Here is a 19,987-nt window from a genome sequence, read left to right on the forward strand (position 1 = left end):
AATTTTATTAGAAAATATTTAAAAATAAACAATACAGAAAATTTGAAGCGTCAGTTGTTGGTCATTAGGGGTAACATACAGAGTATGGGGGATGCTAGTATTTTGGGGTTGGGCAGCACACACACATATCACAAAAGAAACATGAGGCTTAATTAATGTTTATAAAGTGCTTTTAAATCCTCAGATGAGAAATGCTCCTAAGTGTAAAGTTAGTATTTTCCTATATGTATGTTTTCTCTCCTTTTTTTTTTTTTTTAACAGGTGAGTAAAATAGGATCAACTGTTTTTCTTTCCATCATCATAATCACCACCAGCAAAGCTGGGTGAAAGATTTGGGGCCTGATTCTCCACTGTTTTGTTCTTTGTGCAGTCATTTACATCTCTGTGCAAAGTGAATGTAAAATGCAAACCGATCAAAATGATAGTGTCTTACACCCACTGTGCATATCTGTAGATGACTATATAAGGTGCAAGGCAGTGTGGAGAAGCTGGAGGGATAGATAGAAGTAGACTCCCTGAGTTTTGTATGGAGCCATGAATGTTTATGGTGTTATCCAAATAAGACTCAAACTCTTTAATATTAAAATCCAATTCAACTCCTATTGAAGTTTATGGGAATCTTTTCCCTGCACATACCAAAGTCAAAGGGAGCTACCTGTGCTTAGGGATGACATACTCAAGGTCTAATTAGAAGCAATTTCCTCCTGTGAACCTAAACACCTCTTCACTTTGGCAATTTGTCTTGATCATTCACACTGATCTGTGCAGTGAGCCTGTATGGGCAGGCCCAGCATGGTTTATATGACTACATGATACAAACCAAATCTTGACAGCTGGGGCAGCACAGGTGCTGAGGCTGAAGGCAAGGAGATAGGCTGGCTGGGTTCTGTTCCCTGCTCTGCACTGACTCGGTGGGGAGCTTGGGCAGGTTCCTTCTCCGTGCCTCAGTTTCCCGTATGTAAGAGGCGGGATATTAAAGTGCCAGGCAGGGGCGGGGAAGGCGAGTGGCAAGCCTGCGGGGTGTGGTTCCCTAGCACAGCCACTGTGTAACGTGGCCGAGGTGCTTGTGATGAATTAACAGGCGCGTAGAGCGTTTCCCAGGTGCTAACCCAACGCCCGCAGCTAACCCAGCCCGGACGGGACTGGACAGCCAGTGCGTGGCCGGGCACCGCCAGGCGCGGAGCGGGGGCCCGAGCCCGCCCAGACACCGGCACGGAAGCGGCGCTTATGGCCTCCGGGCCGGGGCAGGGAGGCGCTGCCCGTGCGCTGCGCGGGACGGCTGGGCTCAGCTGTGCCTGGCGCTCGCAGGGAGCTGGCGAGCCGGGGCGGCGCTTCCGCAGGGCGGCCCGAGCCCTGGCGCATCTCTGCGGACTGACCTTGTGGCGGAAAAGGTGCGTGGGGTCGGGTGGTGGAGGGTCCTGGGGGGGCAGGGCTCCTAGTCGCTCTGGGTCCCAGGGCCAGCAGCCGGGCCTGCCCCAGGGATTTCCCTAGACCCCCGCCCCCTTTTATGAACTTTTAGTTACTGCAGTGTTGCTAATTTAGTGATTGCTTGGAAATTTGAATTGAAATTGAAACTAATACACACTTTAAAAGCATATACAGTGTATGATAAAATACGTGTATCTGAAAAAGTATAATAGATTTGAAAAGTAGGAACCTATGTTCAGACTAGCTTCCTTATACAGCTGTTGTTTTTTACAACAATGTCAGTGCATTCATTTGGGTGATGTTGGCCAGCCTAATCATTTTAAATGATGATTTGTAAGCAAAGTCTAAATGAGCTCTCCCTGACAGCTAGTGATGAGCTGGGGCTGGGGGCAAAGGCTTCAGGACCAGATTGTATTTACATTCACACCTAATCTACCTAGGTATCCAGCAAACAGAGCTGCATTGCCCAAGTGATACATTTTGGCTGGGGTTGGGTTACAAATCACTTGAATGAGGGCGGGGGTAATGAAATGTTTTTATTCTTATTGTATGAGGAAAGGGCAATAGAACTGTACTTAGCCTGTGCTGATTGAGGGCATTGAGAGAGGGTGGAGCCAGGTGTTTTGCTTGATGGTCTGCCTGAGTCACAAGTACTATTTGACCTGCCCCTCTCTACTGTTTAAAGACAGAGCTGATTAGGCTCCATAGAGAGTCTTTTGTTTTGTTAAGTGACCACTACAGCTGAAATCACTGATAATCAGGTCTCAGGACTTGACTACACTTGCAGCTGTACAGCGCTGAGAGTTAAACTTGTCTTCGTAGAGCTGAGTAGGGAAAGCGCTGCAGTCTGTCCACACTGACAGCTGCCAGCGCACTGTCATGGCCACATTTGCGGCACTTCCAGCGGCATTGGGAGCGGTGCATTATGGGCAGCTATCCCACAGAGCACCTCTTCCCATTCTGGCGCCGTGGGTTGTGGGAAGGGGGTGGGGGGTGCGGGGCTTTCTGGGTCCTGTCCCAACGCCCCATGATGCATCACTTCGCATCCCAGCAATCCCTGTGTTTCCATCCACATTTGGCTCCATCTTTCAATGGTTTCTGTGCAGCGCGATCTGTGTTCCGTTTCGGTCTGCGGGAAATGGAGCCCGAACTGCTGAGGAGTATGCTGATGAGTCTCACCAGCACGTCACGTTTGGCAGTCGAGCTATTCCTTAAGATCCAAAGTGACAGTGAGGAGTCCGACGATGATAGCGAGTCGTGTAATGCGTACGACACAAAATTGCTTGTGGCATTCACGGACATGCTCAGCACCATGGAACGCCACTTTTGGGCTCGGGAAACAAGCACTGAGTGGTGGGATCACATTGTCATGCAAGTCTGGGATGACAAGCAGTGGCTGCAGAACTTTTGGATGAGAAAAGCCACTTTCGTGGGACTGTGTGAGGAGCTCGCCCCCACCCTGCGGCGCAAGGACACGAGATTGAGAGCTGCCCTGCCGGTGGAGAAGCGGGTGGCTATTGCAATCTGGAAGTTGGCAACTCCAGACAGCTACCGATCAGTCGCGGACCAGTTTGGAGTGGGAAAGTCGACAGTTGGAATCGTGTTGATGCAAGTTTGCAGGGCCATTAATCGCATCCTGCTCAGAAGAACCGTGACTCCGGGTAACATGCAGGACATTGTGGATGGCTTTGCACAAATGGGTTTCCCTAACTGTGGAGGGGCGATAGATGGGACGCATATTCCTATTCTGGCACCACCCCACCTAGCATCCGAGTATGTTAATTGGAAGGGGTATTTCTCTATGGTTCTCCAGGCGCTTGTGGATCACCATGGGCGTTTCATTGACATTAACGCAGGCTGGACCGGAAAGGTGCATGATGCACGCATCTTTCGGAACACTGGCCTGTTCAGGAAACTGCAGGCCGGGACTTTTTTCCCAGAGTGGAAGATCATGGTAGGGGAAGTCGAAATGCTCATTGTGATCCTTGGAGACCCCGCTTACCCGTTAATGCCGTGGCTCATGAAACCCTACACAGGGAGCCTTGACAGCAGCAAGGAACGGTTCAACTACAGGCTGGGCCAGTGCCGAATGACTGGAGTGTGCTTTTGGCCGTTTAAAGGGCCGCTGGTGATCTCTGTATGGGAAGCTGGACTTGGCCGAAAACAGCATCCCCCTGGTTATATCCGCGTGTTGTACCCTCCATAATATTTGTGAAGGGAAGGGTGAAAGATTCAGTCAGGCATGGACCTCCGATGTTCCACACCTGGAGGCTGAATTTGCACAGCCAGAGGGCAAGGCTATTAGAGGGGCCAGCACAGGGCTGCAAGGATTAGGGATGCCTTGAGGGAGCAATTTGAGGCTGAAAACCAGCAGTAATGTCTGGTGCCCTGCACAGGAGTGAAGTGCAGTGATTACAATGTCAGTAGGAATCTGTGTTCGCTAAGCTGATTTGCAGTGCCTCTTTCTTTCCTGGGCTAAGGTATCTTTTAAGGTATCTTTTACTTTATGCAATAATAAAGAATGTTTTCAAAGCCAAAAAATCCATTTATTGAACAGAAAATTCATTTATTGAATGAAAGAAACACAACTGTTTGGAAATCAGAAAGGGCAAGGGGGTGGGGTGGGGAATGGTACAATCATAGATTTGCGTATGTCCTGTCTGGAGTGCTGTGCAATGAGTGCTGCACTTCAGGATGGCTATACTGCATGGTGATGGGGGTTGAGTGCAGAGGGTAAGGGTCGTAGTTCTCGGGGCTGGTTGGTGAAGATACAGGTGTTGGAGGCAGCTGGTGGCGGTAAGAACCCGGATGTTGGGGAAAGTGGGTTGGAGGGAACATGGGGGCACAAGGGAAAGAGTTTTGGGACAAGGGTTGCGGGGGGTGGAGCGGCGGGCGCGTTAGTGCTCCGCCTGCATGGCTACAAGCGCCTGGATAGAGTCCGCTTGGTGCTTCATGCTGCTTATCAGCCAATCCGTGCTTTGCTTCCGGTGTGATGCGTTTTCCTTGCAGATCCTGCTTCACTCTCCCTCCACTCCTGCGCTTTTTGATTCTCTGTAAGAGATTGATGCATCACTTTGCGCAGCATGTCTTCTTTGCTTTTTCGTGGTCTCTTCTGGAGTTTTTGCAGTCTCTCAGCTGGTGATAACACGGACGGCTAAGAACTCAAGGTTGCGTCTGTAAAGGCAAAATGCAACATTTAACAGAGGCAGCGTTGTTTATACCAGACAGAGTAATGATTCCCCCGCACTTAAGGAGGGCACACACAGTCTACACAATAGCATAATTTTCCCATCCCAAAGAGAGTACACATAACCCACGGGAGCCCTAAAATGGTGAGTAAGGGGGGACTGATTGTTTCAGGGCTGTACTGTCCTCTGGGTTTCTGTGCCTTGGGGAGAGCCAACAGCTGCAGGGGGCACCTACATGGAACACTGTCCCAACATTTTCCACAGAAGTTTATCCTGGACGATATCTCGCTGCTGAGGGTGACCTGGGAAGCAAGGGAGGGTCTTTTACTGCAATGCGGCTTCTGCCCTGGCCCATATGAAGCTTGCCTGTGTGCAGCAATGGTCCCCCTGCCCCTTGCGGCACAGTGGCGTGGACACGTTACCGTGACTGGGACAAGGACCACGGTGGCTCTCCCAATAAACCTGCGCAAGCGCATTGCCCACATTCTGGATGAGACTTTCAAAGAGATTACCGAGGCCGATTACCGCGATGTGATAGACCACATCAATGCGCTATTCCGCATCTAGGCATGCATGCAGCCCTAACCCTCCTCTCCCAAAGAGCCCACACCGAAAAAATTCCTTCCTGAAAAATTTTTTTTTCAGAAAAAAAAAAAAAGCCGCTTACTGGGAACCTGCTCTTCTGTTTGTCCTCCACCAAGTACTGGCTGCTGCGACTGGCTACCTTCCTCCTGGCTTGAGAAGAGCTCCTGGCTGCATGCCTCCAGGGATTCCGGGGTGTCTCCCCCCGCCCCAGCACCCTCACTCATGCTTTCCTCCTCCTCCCCCCGCTCTGAAGTGTCCATGGTGGTGCTTGGAGTGGAGGTGAGGTCACCCCCAAGTATCGCGTCCAGCTCTTGTAGAAATGGCAGGTCATGGGGACAGCATTGGAGCGGCGGTTTGCCTCGTGGGCTTTGTGGTAGGCATGCTGTAGCTCCTTCACTTTAATCCTGCACTGCAGTGTGTCCTGGTCATGGACCCCTTTCCATCATGGCCCTTGTTATCTGCCTGAAGGTATAGTTATTTCTACGGCTGGAGCGCAGCTGGGACTGGACAGCTTCCTCCCCCTAAACACTGATGAGGTCCAGCAACTCACCATTGCTCCATGCTGGGGCTCGTTTGGAGCGTGGAGGCATGGTCACCTGGAAAGATTCGCTGATAGCACTCCACACCTGGATGAGCAAACAGGAAAGGGATTTTTAAAATTCCCAGGGAATAAAGGGCGGGTCTGACGGTTGGTCACCTGAGGCCAGGGCAGTAGAGTTCGAAGTGATGAGCAGAGTGGCTAGAACAGGCATTGTGGGATACTGCCGAATACTCCTGGAGGCCAATCAGAGCGCATTGGGCGGCCACACTGGCGTGTCCCTCTCATGCCACCATGTGGAAGCCTGGTCCGAACCCTTCACCTCTGAGGTGCTTGCTTCATTTGGTCCCAACCATTCTGATGCTCCCGGGGTAGCAGGGCCTCCTGCAAGGTTCTACTGGCTGTGGGCAGCTCCTAGTGCCGCTTCTCCCCATTGAGCCCCCATTTCCCTGAGGGCCTGGAGCAGTGTCAGAATTTTGAAGACCAGGCCCCCGCCTGGGTACGTGGCCCTCTGCTCCTAAGCCCCGCCCCGGATTGTGCCGCCTCAGCCCCCGCACTGAGCCTGCCCTGGCCTCTTTCTATGGGGCAGGGGGAAGCAAACCATCCCCTGCTGTCCCTCAGCAGTGCATGGAGCCTGGCTGCACCTGCTTCCACACTGTGCCAAGCTTAGCCCCATCCCTGCTGCTCAGGCTTTAGCACCAAGCCCACCATGGCTTCCCTCATCCCCACCAGCACGGAGCCACCCCAGGCTCTTTGGCAGAGCCCACCACCAGCCCAGGGAGGAGTTGGGCCACTCCCAGCCTTAGGCAGTGACTTCCCATTTGCACAGCCCGACTCCATTGACAGGAAAGAAAAACCAGGAGATAGCGACCCAGATCCTCAAAGATGTTTGGGCCCCTCACTCCCATAATGGCTATGTACCTTGGAGGAGCTGGGCCAGTATAGCCAAAAGATACAGCAAAAGCTTCTAGTGTAAAGAGACATCCCCTGCACAGGCATCAGAAAGGAAATGACCTGCACACTGTAATGTGCTGAGGTGCTAGCTACACATCAGTATATTGAGTCCTCGAGGTTCTTCTTTTTATCTAGAGGTTTAAATTAATCTTCTAGGCAAAGCACTTTCAACCTTGATTTAATTATATGGATGTGTTTTATAGTACACAAAAATAAAGAGCTTGTAATTTTACAATTCTATCTACAAGAGACCAAATGTCAAAACCCAGTACCTTTAACTTTAAACCATTCTAGAGTTACATGGAAATTCTGTTCTTTATTCCCCCTGAAGAAATAGAACATATAGGGTTTGTATGTGTGTTTGAATCTTTAGCGATAATAATCCCAGTAGATAGTCGGGAATAAGTGTTTGCAGAGGACATATGTAGATTTGTTTATGTAACTTTAGCGCCCTCATGGCCAAGATGGAGTCTGCTCTGCAGGCAGCTCTGACCAAGAAAAGGGCCGGGCAGGAACGCAGCAAGGAAAGATCCTTCTACCCCAGGGGCATCTGTTCCAAACCCTCCAGAGTGAACACACACACACACACACACACACACACACACACACCGGAAGAATATAGGAAAGGGAAATATTTGTTTCCACGGGGATGAAAGGAGAAAGATAATAGGGGGAAAGATGGGGGAAGCGGTAAAACAGGGCTGCATTCATTACAAGGCTCCACTAGTATCACAGTCGGAAAGAGCTGGGGGGAGAACGGTAATTCTATTTTGTAGAGGATTTTGCTATTTCAAAATCAGATTTCATTCTGATTTGGAATCATATTCAAAAATTTTGAAATTCTCTGTGAAATGGAATTGCTGATCTCCACTGAGCTCTAAAGCAGCCTTATAGGCTGCCCCAGAGCTGGAGACCCTTGGAGCCTTACAAGACCTAGCTCCACGGTAGCACACCTGGTGGGCTGTCCTGGAGCCAGGGACTCTAAGAGTCCTACCTGGCGAGGAGTCACGAGCCTGGCAGCTGGGGGTCCCGCAACTTTTAGGCTCCCAGCTTCCCATCAGCCCACCAGGCAGGCAGCTGAAGAGCTGGGAGCCTGGAAACCCGGCTTCCCCAGCAGCGTGCCACATGGTCTATCAAGGAGCCAGGCAGCTGAGCTGTCAGGAAGCCAAGCAAGTTTCTGATGGAATTCTGCCTGGCTGGCAAAGTTCCATCGGAAACATGCTTGGTTTCTGCTGGATTCTGTCAGAATTGACACAGTCCTGCAGTGTGTTTCAATTTCAACAAAAGCGCAAACTCTGGCAATTGTTTTTTTCTAACAAGCTCCGCTAATTAGCAGTGGAGAGCAACACAACACAATAGTTTTAAACAATAAGACCATCAGAGACAAATCAAAGAGCAAGGAAGATAATTTTTAAATAGGCAGAATGTATGGTAATTATTCAGTGGAAATGCAACCCGCACCAACGCAGTCTTTGAGAGGTTTAGCCAACTTTATACCAGGTTAGCTAGCAGCAACCTATTCTATTGAATAGTCAGTCCTGGCAGATCTTTCTTTTTCCAGGTACGCATGATGACCGGGGTTGAGGTATGCTAGAATGGTACGTTGCTGAATTAGAGCTCTCATCATCATACCATCAGGTTTCAGGTCTCTCATAGCGTGCCATTCATCCTGTAAGAAGGAAGAAGCCAGTGCACCTGTGACTTGTCAGCTGGCTCTGAATTGGGTTTAAGTGAAGGGGGAAAGGGGCGAGAGTGCCTGTAAACAGAGAAAAGACGACTATTGAAGTCATGGAGTTCCCCTAGTGTAACTGCCGCTGCTGTACACTTAGACTTTGTTCACGTGCTTTTTCTACACCAGGCGAACAATTACCTAATATTGAGTATTTGCTTTCCAAGTTGCCCACTTTTGAATAATAAATCATAGGGCAAGGGTAATAAATAAAAAGCACATTCCCATGCATATTTCAATGGAACAAAAAGCATCTGGTATAGGAGAAATGAATTAACAAATGCAAAGAGAGAGGCTGTTTCAATTCATTATTCACAAGACAGTTTTCTTCACAGCATTAGCAAAATTAATGCCTACATAGTGAATTATATCTTCACGTACCCTATCAAAGTTAATCTCTAGTTCTCTACCACCCCTATAGAATCTCATTTGTAGTAAAAAAAAAAATCTGTTTAGTGCTTTTCTTCAGTAGGTCTCAAAACACTTTACAAATGAGGTCATCTCCCCTTCCCCACTTTTTTTTAAATGGAGGGGGACACTGGCACAGGGAGGCGAAGTGACCACCAAGTGACCCAAGGACAGCCAGTGACCCAGCAGCAGAGCCAGGAATAGAAACCAGGCTGCCTGAATCCCAGGCCAGTGCTCTTAACCACTAGACCACACTATCTCACATGTATTAGCATATTGAAAATTTAGTGCACCGTAAAAGTAAATTTCTGAGAAACTTGAGATTGAATTAAATATAAAAATATTACATTAACCTACTTTTAAAAAAATGTCTGAACGGGAAAGGTGCAGAAACCAGGGGACCTTGCTAGTTTTAGTCCAATCTTATCATAGCCACAATCATATATTGTGCTCAGGAAGTGAGCTCTAGGGCCTGCAGATCTCAAGCAATCTATAAGCCTGTGAACAGTGAAGGAACCAAACAAAGGCCTATTCTTGTGCACCTTAGAAGCTCTAGGAGGGCAACCTTATGCACCTAAGTGGCAGTGCGATCTTCATCCTCAAGATCACACTGCAGTCTGCCCAAAACGTGTGATCCAAGAGAAAAATCAAACTTGCACCACTACAGGGTAGTTACTTCCAACGACCGCATAAAAAGGGTAAAAAGATGTTAATTAAATTAAACGTAACAATACCAAAATTCTTCACAAGTTTATCAGATTCCTTTTTGTTTAGCCAAAGAAAGAACTGAGACTATACTTGAATGTATACATTTTATTAATTGAATTACATAAATAGTAATAAATACATTAATAAATAAGGAGTTACAGAAAGCAAAGCAATCTGATATGACAATCAAAATTCAATCCATGCATTTAACATGGAGTAGTTATCAAACTATTATCAAATACATATAATCAGAGCTAGTTAATTCATTTCACACATCATAAAGTGGCGATTTTAGCAAAATCATCTTAAATACAGAACAGAATTAACTACCAGTGTAAATCCTTTATTACAGGTCATTGTTCAACACTTAAGTGGCAGAAGTAGAAGTTTTCCAAAATTATTACACTTTGAAAAGCTCAATAAGGTTTAAGGGATCCCCTAAAGCTGCAGAAATGCTACCCTCTTGAAAGTCTCTGGAGATATCTTTATTCTGCCTGGTCACGTTCATCCAAGATTTTGGAATTAGGAATGACAGTAAGAACGGAGGTAGCCAGGTGGGTCCCGCATCCCTGTTGAGCTAAAAATTCAAACCTCAGTGCTTTCAAACACCTACCCGAAATTAACTTTCACACCAATCAAATTGCACCAAACAGGCAACCTCAGCTTTGCCCTCTAAATACATCTACTAATGTACGTATACAAAAACATCTAAAATTGCCAACAATTCACACTAAACCAATACCAGAAAAACAATCATAATCACAAAATACTGCATCTCTACCCAAATACCAAGACTTAACAGAAAAATACCTACCTAAAACATCCACATCATCATCCTCTGTATTCAATAAGCGTAAAAGACTATTAAAACACCACTATTGCCACTTCCACCAATGGACACAACTACTAAAAACAATCTAACTTCTGACACAATAGGTGCAAAGTTAATATTGAATGTCTGGTACACTTTGGTTGGTGTGACCGTTTAAGTAGAGTAGGTGTTTGAAAGTTGTGAAGTGCGGAAAGTAATTGCCAGTTGCCAGAACATTTAGTTTTGTTTGCTTCCTTTTAGAAATGTGTAAGCAATACACAAGTTAGGCGTTACCTGGAGTAAATGTTAATTTTGTGAACCTTAACTTTATTTGAAGAGTTAATGGGGGTGAGTGGAGGATTCAAATATATACCTTCCCCTAAGTGACATCTTTGCACTTCCAGTAGGAAATGATGCTTTATTAAAAGGAAGCTATGATTCTAGAGAACTTGTGTGTTTAAGGACTATGCATTTCAGATTCACAGTTACACCTTGGTACTGACACTTCCTTCTTCTCCACTTGTGCTTCATGATGCCTGAAACAGAGAGAGGGAGCACAAGGCGTGTAAGTGAGAACCGCTTTCGACAACGCCACGTCCCACACGCAAATTCAGTGTAAACTACTGATACAGTGTTCTTTTCCGCATCTGCAGACAGTCTGGATATTTAGGTCCAAGACAGTTCTTTGCAGTCCTCAGACACTTCTACAAGCATATCCCCCTCCTCCCAAGCTGCACTGGCTGAGAAAACTACTGGACCCATTCTCCTCTAAAGCCACAATCTCCAGATTTCCCCTTGACAATTATTTCACCAGGCAGTCTCCCTACAAAATCAAGAGGAATTAAATGATTAAGGGCGGTAAGGAATTAATTGACAAGGATTCCTAAATCAATGTGACAAGGAATACTGCCTGGAATGCCTTAGTCCAAAACCGCCACAGGACACTCCCTTTCGGAACTTACCACCAATAGCATGTCAGATCTCCAAGAGTACAAGAAGTGAGTAGAAAGCGGGAGACGTGTCTGCAGAATTCCAGGCAAGTTGGAAGCGCTGCTTGAAGGGCCGGAACTCTGGACACAGTCTCATGGGGGCACCATAAATAGTAGCTGATGAGACCTGTACCCTGTTTACAGGGTGCTCATTCAGGGCAGTGGTTGCATTTGGCCTAGTGCCAAGAGACTAGAGGGCAAAGACCCGATCCCTGATTACAGGGCGGTCGTTGGCAGCAGGCTGTGAAGACAGCACGAGGCCAAGAGACCCAAAGGGCCTCAGAGACGCAAACCCTAGTTACAGGGAGGTCAAGCTGCCCACGTAACGGAAATGATTCTAATCCCCCAGATTTCGAAAGCGAGATGCAATCTGTACCCTGATTACAGGGTGGTCGCTGGCATTAGCCAAATAGGAGAGACCATAACCTGAATTACAGGAAGGTCAAGCTATCAAAGTACCAAAGAGCTCGATATGTCCCATTCTAGAGAGACTTGTGACATAGACCCTAATTACAGGGTTGTCACGCTGACTAATGGGGCAGAGCACGGCGTAAAGCCAAATGAGCAAGAGGGCAGAGACTCGGACCCTAGTTACAGGGCGGTCACATTGCTCACTTTAACAAAGAGCTCAATGCCCCTCCAAGGACAGGGGGAGGTGACTGGCACCCTGATTACAGGGCAGTCACACTCACTAACCAGCTAACCGAGACCCAAAGGGCCTCGGAGACGCAAACCCTAGTTACAGGGAGGTCAAGCTGCCCATGTTACGGAAACGATTCTAAGCTCCCATTTTCAGAAGCGAAATGCAACCTGTACCCTGGTTACAGGGTGGTCGCTGGCATTAGCCAAATAGGAGAGACCATAACCTGAATTACAGGAAGGTCAAGCTGTCAAAATACCAAAGAGCTCGATATGTCCCATTCTAGAGAGACTTGTGACATGGACCCTAATTACAGGGTTGTCACACTGACTAGTGGGGCAGAGCACGGCGTAAAGCCAAATGAGCAAGTGGGCAGAGACCCGGACCCTACTTACAGGGCGGTCATATTGCTCAATTTAACAAAGAACTCAATGCCCCTCCAAAGATAGTGGGAGGTGACTGGCACCCTGATTACAGGGCAGTCGCTCACACTAGCCAGATAACGCAGCAGAATGTCAAAAGGACACAATGGCACAGACCGGGACCCAGCTTACAGGGCGGTCACGCTGCTCAAGGTATTAAAAGGCTCGAGATTCCCATACAGTCTAATTACATGACCTGAGGCCTGATTTGAGGGAGCTTACTGTGCCCAGAGTTCCTTTCCTTTTCCTCCATCTTCTTTTCTCCTCTGTGTGTGGCTTTCCTGACACTTCCTTCTTCTCCACTTGTGCTTCATGATGCCTGAAACAGAGAGAGGGAGCACAAGGCGTGTAAGTGAGAACCGCTTTCGACAACGCCACGTCCCGCACGCAAATTCAGTGTAAACTACTGATACAGTGTTCTTTTCCGCATCTGCAGACAGTCTGGATATTTAGGTCCAAGACAGTTCTTTGCAGTCCTCAGACACTTCTACAAGCATATCCCCCTCCTCCCAAGCTGCACTGGCTGAGAAAACTACTGGACCCATTCTCCTCTAAAGCCACAATCTCCAGATTTCCCCTTGACAATTATTTCACCAGGCAGTCTCCCTACAAAATCAAGAGGAATTAAATGATTAAGGGCGGTAAGGAATTAATTGACAAGGATTCCTAAATCAATGTGACAAGGAATACTGCCTGGAATGCCTTAGTCCAAAACCGCCACAGGACACTCCCTTTCGGAACTTACCACCAATAGCATGTCAGATCTCCAAGAGTACAAGAAGTGAGTAGAAAGCGGGAGACGTGTCTGCAGAATTCCAGGCAAGTTGGAAGCGCTGCTTGAAGGGCCGGAACTCTGGACACAGTCTCATGGGGGCACCATAAATAGTAGCTGATGAGACCTGTACCCTGTTTACAGGGTGCTCATTCAGGGCAGTGGTTGCATTTGGCCTAGTGCCAAGAGACTAGAGGGCAAAGACCCGATCCCTGATTACAGGGCGGTCGTTGGCAGCAGGCTGTGAAGACAGCACGAGGCCAAGAGACCCAAAGGGCCTCAGAGACGCAAACCCTAGTTACAGGGAGGTCAAGCTGCCCACGTAACGGAAATGATTCTAATCCCCCAGATTTCGAAAGCGAGATGCAATCTGTACCCTGATTACAGGGTGGTCGCTGGCATTAGCCAAATAGGAGAGACCATAACCTGAATTACAGGAAGGTCAAGCTATCAAAGTACCAAAGAGCTCGATATGTCCCATTCTAGAGAGACTTGTGACATAGACCCTAATTACAGGGTTGTCACGCTGACTAATGGGGCAGAGCACGGCGTAAAGCCAAATGAGCAAGAGGGCAGAGACTCGGACCCTAGTTACAGGGCGGTCACATTGCTCACTTTAACAAAGAGCTCAATGCCCCTCCAAGGACAGGGGGAGGTGACTGGCACCCTGATTACAGGGCAGTCACACTCACTAACCAGCTAACCGAGACCCAAAGGGCCTCGGAGACGCAAACCCTAGTTACAGGGAGGTCAAGCTGCCCATGTTACGGAAACGATTCTAAGCTCCCATTTTCAGAAGCGAAATGCAACCTGTACCCTGGTTACAGGGTGGTCGCTGGCATTAGCCAAATAGGAGAGACCATAACCTGAATTACAGGAAGGTCAAGCTGTCAAAATACCAAAGAGCTCGATATGTCCCATTCTAGAGAGACTTGTGACATGGACCCTAATTACAGGGTTGTCACACTGACTAGTGGGGCAGAGCACGGCGTAAAGCCAAATGAGCAAGTGGGCAGAGACCCGGACCCTACTTACAGGGCGGTCATATTGCTCAATTTAACAAAGAACTCAATGCCCCTCCAAAGATAGTGGGAGGTGACTGGCACCCTGATTACAGGGCAGTCGCTCACACTAGCCAGATAACGCAGCAGAATGTCAAAAGGACACAATGGCACAGACCGGGACCCAGCTTACAGGGCGGTCACGCTGCTCAAGGTATTAAAAGGCTCGAGATTCCCATACAGTCTAATTACATGACCTGAGGCCTGATTTGAGGGAGCTTACTGTGCCCAGAGTTCCTTTCCTTTTCCTCCATCTTCTTTTCTCCTCTGTGTGTGGCTTTCCTGACACTTCCTTCTTCTCCACTTGTGCTTCATGATGCCTGAAACAGAGAGAGGGAGCACAAGGCGTGTAAGTGAGAACCGCTTTCGACAACGCCACGTCCCGCACGCAAATTCAGTGTAAACTACTGATACAGTGTTCTTTTCCGCATCTGCAGACAGTCTGGATATTTAGGTCCAAGACAGTTCTTTGCGGTCCTCAGACACTTCCACAAGCATATCCCCCTCCTCCCAAGCTGCACTGGCTGAGAAAACTACTGGACCCATTCTCCTCTAAAGCCACAATCTGCAGATTTCCCCTTGACAATTATTTCACCAGGCAGTCTCCCTACAAAATCAAGAGGAATTAAATGATTAAGGGCGGTAAGGAATTAATTGACAAGGATTCCTAAATCAATGTGACAAGGAATACTGCCTGGAATGCCTTAGTCCAAAACCGCCACAGGACACTCCCTTTCGGAACTTACCACCAATAGCATGTCAGATCTCCAAGAGTACAAGAAGTGAGTAGAAAGCGGGAGACGTGTCTGCAGAATTCCAGGCAAGTTGGAAGCGCTGCTTGAAGGGCCGGAACTCTGGACACAGTCTCATGGGGGCACCATAAATAGTAGCTGATGAGACCTGTACCCTGTTTACAGGGTGCTCATTCAGGGCAGTGGTTGCATTTGGCCTAGTGCCAAGAGACTAGAGGGCAAAGACCCGATCCCTGATTACAGGGCGGTCGTTGGCAGCAGGCTGTGAAGACAGCACGAGGCCAAGAGACCCAAAGGGCCTCAGAGACGCAAACCCTAGTTACAGGGAGGTCAAGCTGCCCACGTAACGGAAATGATTCTAATCCCCCAGATTTCGAAAGCGAGATGCAATCTGTACCCTGATTACAGGGTGGTCGCTGGCATTAGCCAAATAGGAGAGACCATAACCTGAATTACAGGAAGGTCAAGCTATCAAAGTACCAAAGAGCTCGATATGTCCCATTCTAGAGAGACTTGTGACATAGACCCTAATTACAGGGTTGTCACGCTGACTAATGGGGCAGAGCACGGCGTAAAGCCAAATGAGCAAGAGGGCAGAGACTCGGACCCTAGTTACAGGGCGGTCACATTGCTCACTTTAACAAAGAGCTCAATGCCCCTCCAAGGACAGGGGGAGGTGACTGGCACCCTGATTACAGGGCAGTCACACTCACTAACCAGCTAACCGAGACCCAAAGGGCCTCGGAGACGCAAACCCTAGTTACAGGGAGGTCAAGCTGCCCATGTTACGGAAACGATTCTAAGCTCCCATTTTCAGAAGCGAAATGCAACCTGTACCCTGGTTACAGGGTGGTCGCTGGCATTAGCCAAATAGGAGAGACCATAACCTGAATTACAGGAAGGTCAAGCTGTCAAAATACCAAAGAGCTCGATATGTCCCATTCTAGAGAGACTTGTGACATGGACCCTAATTACAGGGTTGTCACACTGACTAGTGGGGCAGAGCACGGCGTAAAGCCAAATGAGCAAGTGGGCAGAGACCCGGACCCTACTTACAGGGCGGTCATATTGCTCAATTTAACAAAGAACTCAATGCCCCTCCAAAGATAGTGGGAGGTGACTGGCACCCTGATTACAGGGCAGTCGCTCACACTAGCCAGATAACGCAGCAGAATGTCAAAAGGACACAATGGCACAGACCGGGACCCAGCTTACAGGGCGGTCACGCTGCTCAAGGTATTAAAAGGCTCGAGATTCCCATACAGTCTAATTACATGACCTGAGGCCTGATTTGAGGGAGCTTACTGTGCCCAGAGTTCCTTTCCTTTTCCTCCATCTTCTTTTCTCCTCTGTGTGTGGCTTTCCTGACACTTCCTTCTTCTCCACTTGTGCTTCATGATGCCTGAAACAGAGAGAGGGAGCACAAGGCGTGTAAGTGAGAACCGCTTTCGACAACGCCACGTCCCGCACGCAAATTCAGTGTAAACTACTGATACAGTGTTCTTTTCCGCATCTGCAGACAGTCTGGATATTTAGGTCCAAGACAGTTCTTTGCGGTCCTCAGACACTTCTACAAGCATATCCCCCTCCTCCCAAGCTGCACTGGCTGAGAAAACTACTGGACCCATTCTCCTCTAAAGCCACAATCTCCAGATTTCCCCTTGACAATTATTTCACCAGGCAGTCTCCCTACAAAATCAAGAGGAATTAAATGATTAAGGGCGGTAAGGAATTAATTGACAAGGATTCCTAAATCAATGTGACAAGGAATACTGCCTGGAATGCCTTAGTCCAAAACCGCCACAGGACACTCCCTTTCGGAACTTACCACCAATAGCATGTCAGATCTCCAAGAGTACAAGAAGTGAGTAGAAAGCGGGAGACGTGTCTGCAGAATTCCAGGCAAGTTGGAAGCGCTGCTTGAAGGGCCGGAACTCTGGACACAGTCTCATGGGGGCACCATAAATAGTAGCTGATGAGACCTGTACCCTGTTTACAGGGTGCTCATTCAGGGCAGTGGTTGCATTTGGCCTAGTGCCAAGAGACTAGAGGGCAAAGACCCGATCCCTGATTACAGGGCGGTCGTTGGCAGCAGGCTGTGAAGACAGCACGAGGCCAAGAGACCCAAAGGGCCTCAGAGACGCAAACCCTAGTTACAGGGAGGTCAAGCTGCCCACGTAACGGAAATGATTCTAATCCCCCAGATTTCGAAAGCGAGATGCAATCTGTACCCTGATTACAGGGTGGTCGCTGGCATTAGCCAAATAGGAGAGACCATAACCTGAATTACAGGAAGGTCAAGCTATCAAAGTACCAAAGAGCTCGATATGTCCCATTCTAGAGAGACTTGTGACATAGACCCTAATTACAGGGTTGTCACGCTGACTAATGGGGCAGAGCACGGCGTAAAGCCAAATGAGCAAGAGGGCAGAGACTCGGACCCTAGTTACAGGGCGGTCACATTGCTCACTTTAACAAAGAGCTCAATGCCCCTCCAAGGACAGGGGGAGGTGACTGGCACCCTGATTACAGGGCAGTCACACTCACTAACCAGCTAACCGAGACCCAAAGGGCCTCGGAGACGCAAACCCTAGTTACAGGGAGGTCAAGCTGCCCATGTTACGGAAACGATTCTAAGCTCCCATTTTCAGAAGCGAAATGCAACCTGTACCCTGGTTACAGGGTGGTCGCTGGCATTAGCCAAATAGGAGAGACCATAACCTGAATTACAGGAAGGTCAAGCTGTCAAAATACCAAAGAGCTCGATATGTCCCATTCTAGAGAGACTTGTGACATGGACCCTAATTACAGGGTTGTCACACTGACTAGTGGGGCAGAGCACGGCGTAAAGCCAAATGAGCAAGTGGGCAGAGACCCGGACCCTACTTACAGGGCGGTCATATTGCTCAATTTAACAAAGAACTCAATGCCCCTCCAAAGATAGTGGGAGGTGACTGGCACCCTGATTACAGGGCAGTCGCTCACACTAGCCAGATAACGCAGCAGAATGTCAAAAGGACACAATGGCACAGACCGGGACCCAGCTTACAGGGCGGTCACGCTGCTCAAGGTATTAAAAGGCTCGAGATTCCCATACAGTCTAATTACATGACCTGAGGCCTGATTTGAGGGAGCTTACTGTGCCCAGAGTTCCTTTCCTTTTCCTCCATCTTCTTTTCTCCTCTGTGTGTGGCTTTCCTGACACTTCCTTCTTCTCCACTTGTGCTTCATGATGCCTGAAACAGAGAGAGGGAGCACAAGGCGTGTAAGTGAGAACCGCTTTCGACAACGCCACGTCCCGCACGCAAATTCAGTGTAAACTACTGATACAGTGTTCTTTTCCGCATCTGCAGACAGTCTGGATATTTAGGTCCAAGACAGTTCTTTGCGGTCCTCAGACACTTCTACAAGCATATCCCCCTCCTCCCAAGCTGCACTGGCTGAGAAAACTACTGGACCCATTCTCCTCTAAAGCCACAATCTCCAGATTTCCCCTTGACAATTATTTCACCAGGCAGTCTCCCTACAAAATCAAGAGGAATTAAATGATTAAGGGCGGTAAGGAATTAATTGACAAGGATTCCTAAATCAATGTGACAAGGAATACTGCCTGGAATGCCTTAGTCCAAAACCGCCACAGGACACTCCCTTTCGGAACTTACCACCAATAGCATGTCAGATCTCCAAGAGTACAAGAAGTGAGTAGAAAGCGGGAGACGTGTCTGCAGAATTCCAGGCAAGTTGGAAGCGCTGCTTGAAGGGCCGGAACTCTGGACACAGTCTCATGGGGGCACCATAAATAGTAGCTGATGAGACCTGTACCCTGTTTACAGGGTGCTCATTCAGGGCAGTGGTTGCATTTGGCCTAGTGCCAAGAGACTAGAGGGCAAAGACCCGATCCCTGATTACAGGGCGGTCGTTGGCAGCAGGCTGTGAAGACAGCACGAGGCCAAGAGACCCAAAGGGCCTCAGAGACGCAAACCCTAGTTACAGGGAGGTCAAGCTGCCCACGTAACGGAAATGATTCTAATCCCCCAGATTTCGAAAGCGAGATGCAATCTGTACCCTGATTACAGGGTGGTCGCTGGCATTAGCCAAATAGGAGAGACCATAACCTGAATTACAGGAAGGTCAAGCTATCAAAGTACCAAAGAGCTCGATATGTCCCATTCTAGAGAGACTTGTGACATAGACCCTAATTACAGGGTTGTCACGCTGACTAATGGGGCAGAGCACGGCGTAAAGCCAAATGAGCAAGAGGGCAGAGACTCGGACCCTAGTTACAGGGCGGTCACATTGCTCACTTTAACAAAGAGCTCAATGCCCCTCCAAGGACAGGGGGAGGTGACTGGCACCCTGATTACAGGGCAGTCACACTCACTAACCAGCTAACCGAGACCCAAAGGGCCTCGGAGACGCAAACCCTAGTTACAGGGAGGTCAAGCTGCCCATGTTACGGAAACGATTCTAAGCTCCCATTTTCAGAAGCGAAATGCAACCTGTACCCTGGTTACAGGGTGGTCGCTGGCATTAGCCAAATAGGAGAGACCATAACCTGAATTACAGGAAGGTCAAGCTGTCAAAATACCAAAGAGCTCGATATGTCCCATTCTAGAGAGACTTGTGACATGGACCCTAATTACAGGGTTGTCACACTGACTAGTGGGGCAGAGCACGGCGTAAAGCCAAATGAGCAAGTGGGCAGAGACCCGGACCCTACTTACAGGGCGGTCATATTGCTCAATTTAACAAAGAACTCAATGCCCCTCCAAAGATAGTGGGAGGTGACTGGCACCCTGATTACAGGGCAGTCGCTCACACTAGCCAGATAACGCAGCAGAATGTCAAAAGGACACAATGGCACAGACCGGGACCCAGCTTACAGGGCGGTCACGCTGCTCAAGGTATTAAAAGGCTCGAGATTCCCATACAGTCTAATTACATGACCTGAGGCCTGATTTGAGGGAGCTTACTGTGCCCAGAGTTCCTTTCCTTTTCCTCC

The 19,987-nt window shown here is 48.5% G+C and overlaps 1 protein-coding gene across 2 annotated transcripts in view; it reads left to right on the forward strand.

Moving 5' to 3' along the window:
- The first annotated feature begins 1,016 nt into the window (after window positions 1–1,016).
- LOC112059102 (cyclic nucleotide-binding domain-containing protein 2-like) overlaps window positions 1,017–19,987 on the forward strand; it is a 140,870-nt gene continuing 121,899 nt past the window's right edge. For both annotated transcript variants that reach the window (XM_042841902.2, XM_042841903.2), the window contains exon 1: window positions 1,017–1,391. In XM_042841902.2, the coding sequence (XP_042697836.2) occupies window positions 1,228–1,391 (164 nt within the window). In that variant the 5' untranslated portion in view covers window positions 1,017–1,227. The remainder of the gene's footprint in view (window positions 1,392–19,987) is intronic.

This window comes from Chrysemys picta, chromosome 5 (assembly GCF_011386835.1).
Source record: "Chrysemys picta bellii isolate R12L10 chromosome 5, ASM1138683v2, whole genome shotgun sequence".
Classification (NCBI taxonomy): domain Eukaryota; kingdom Metazoa; phylum Chordata; order Testudines; family Emydidae; genus Chrysemys; species Chrysemys picta.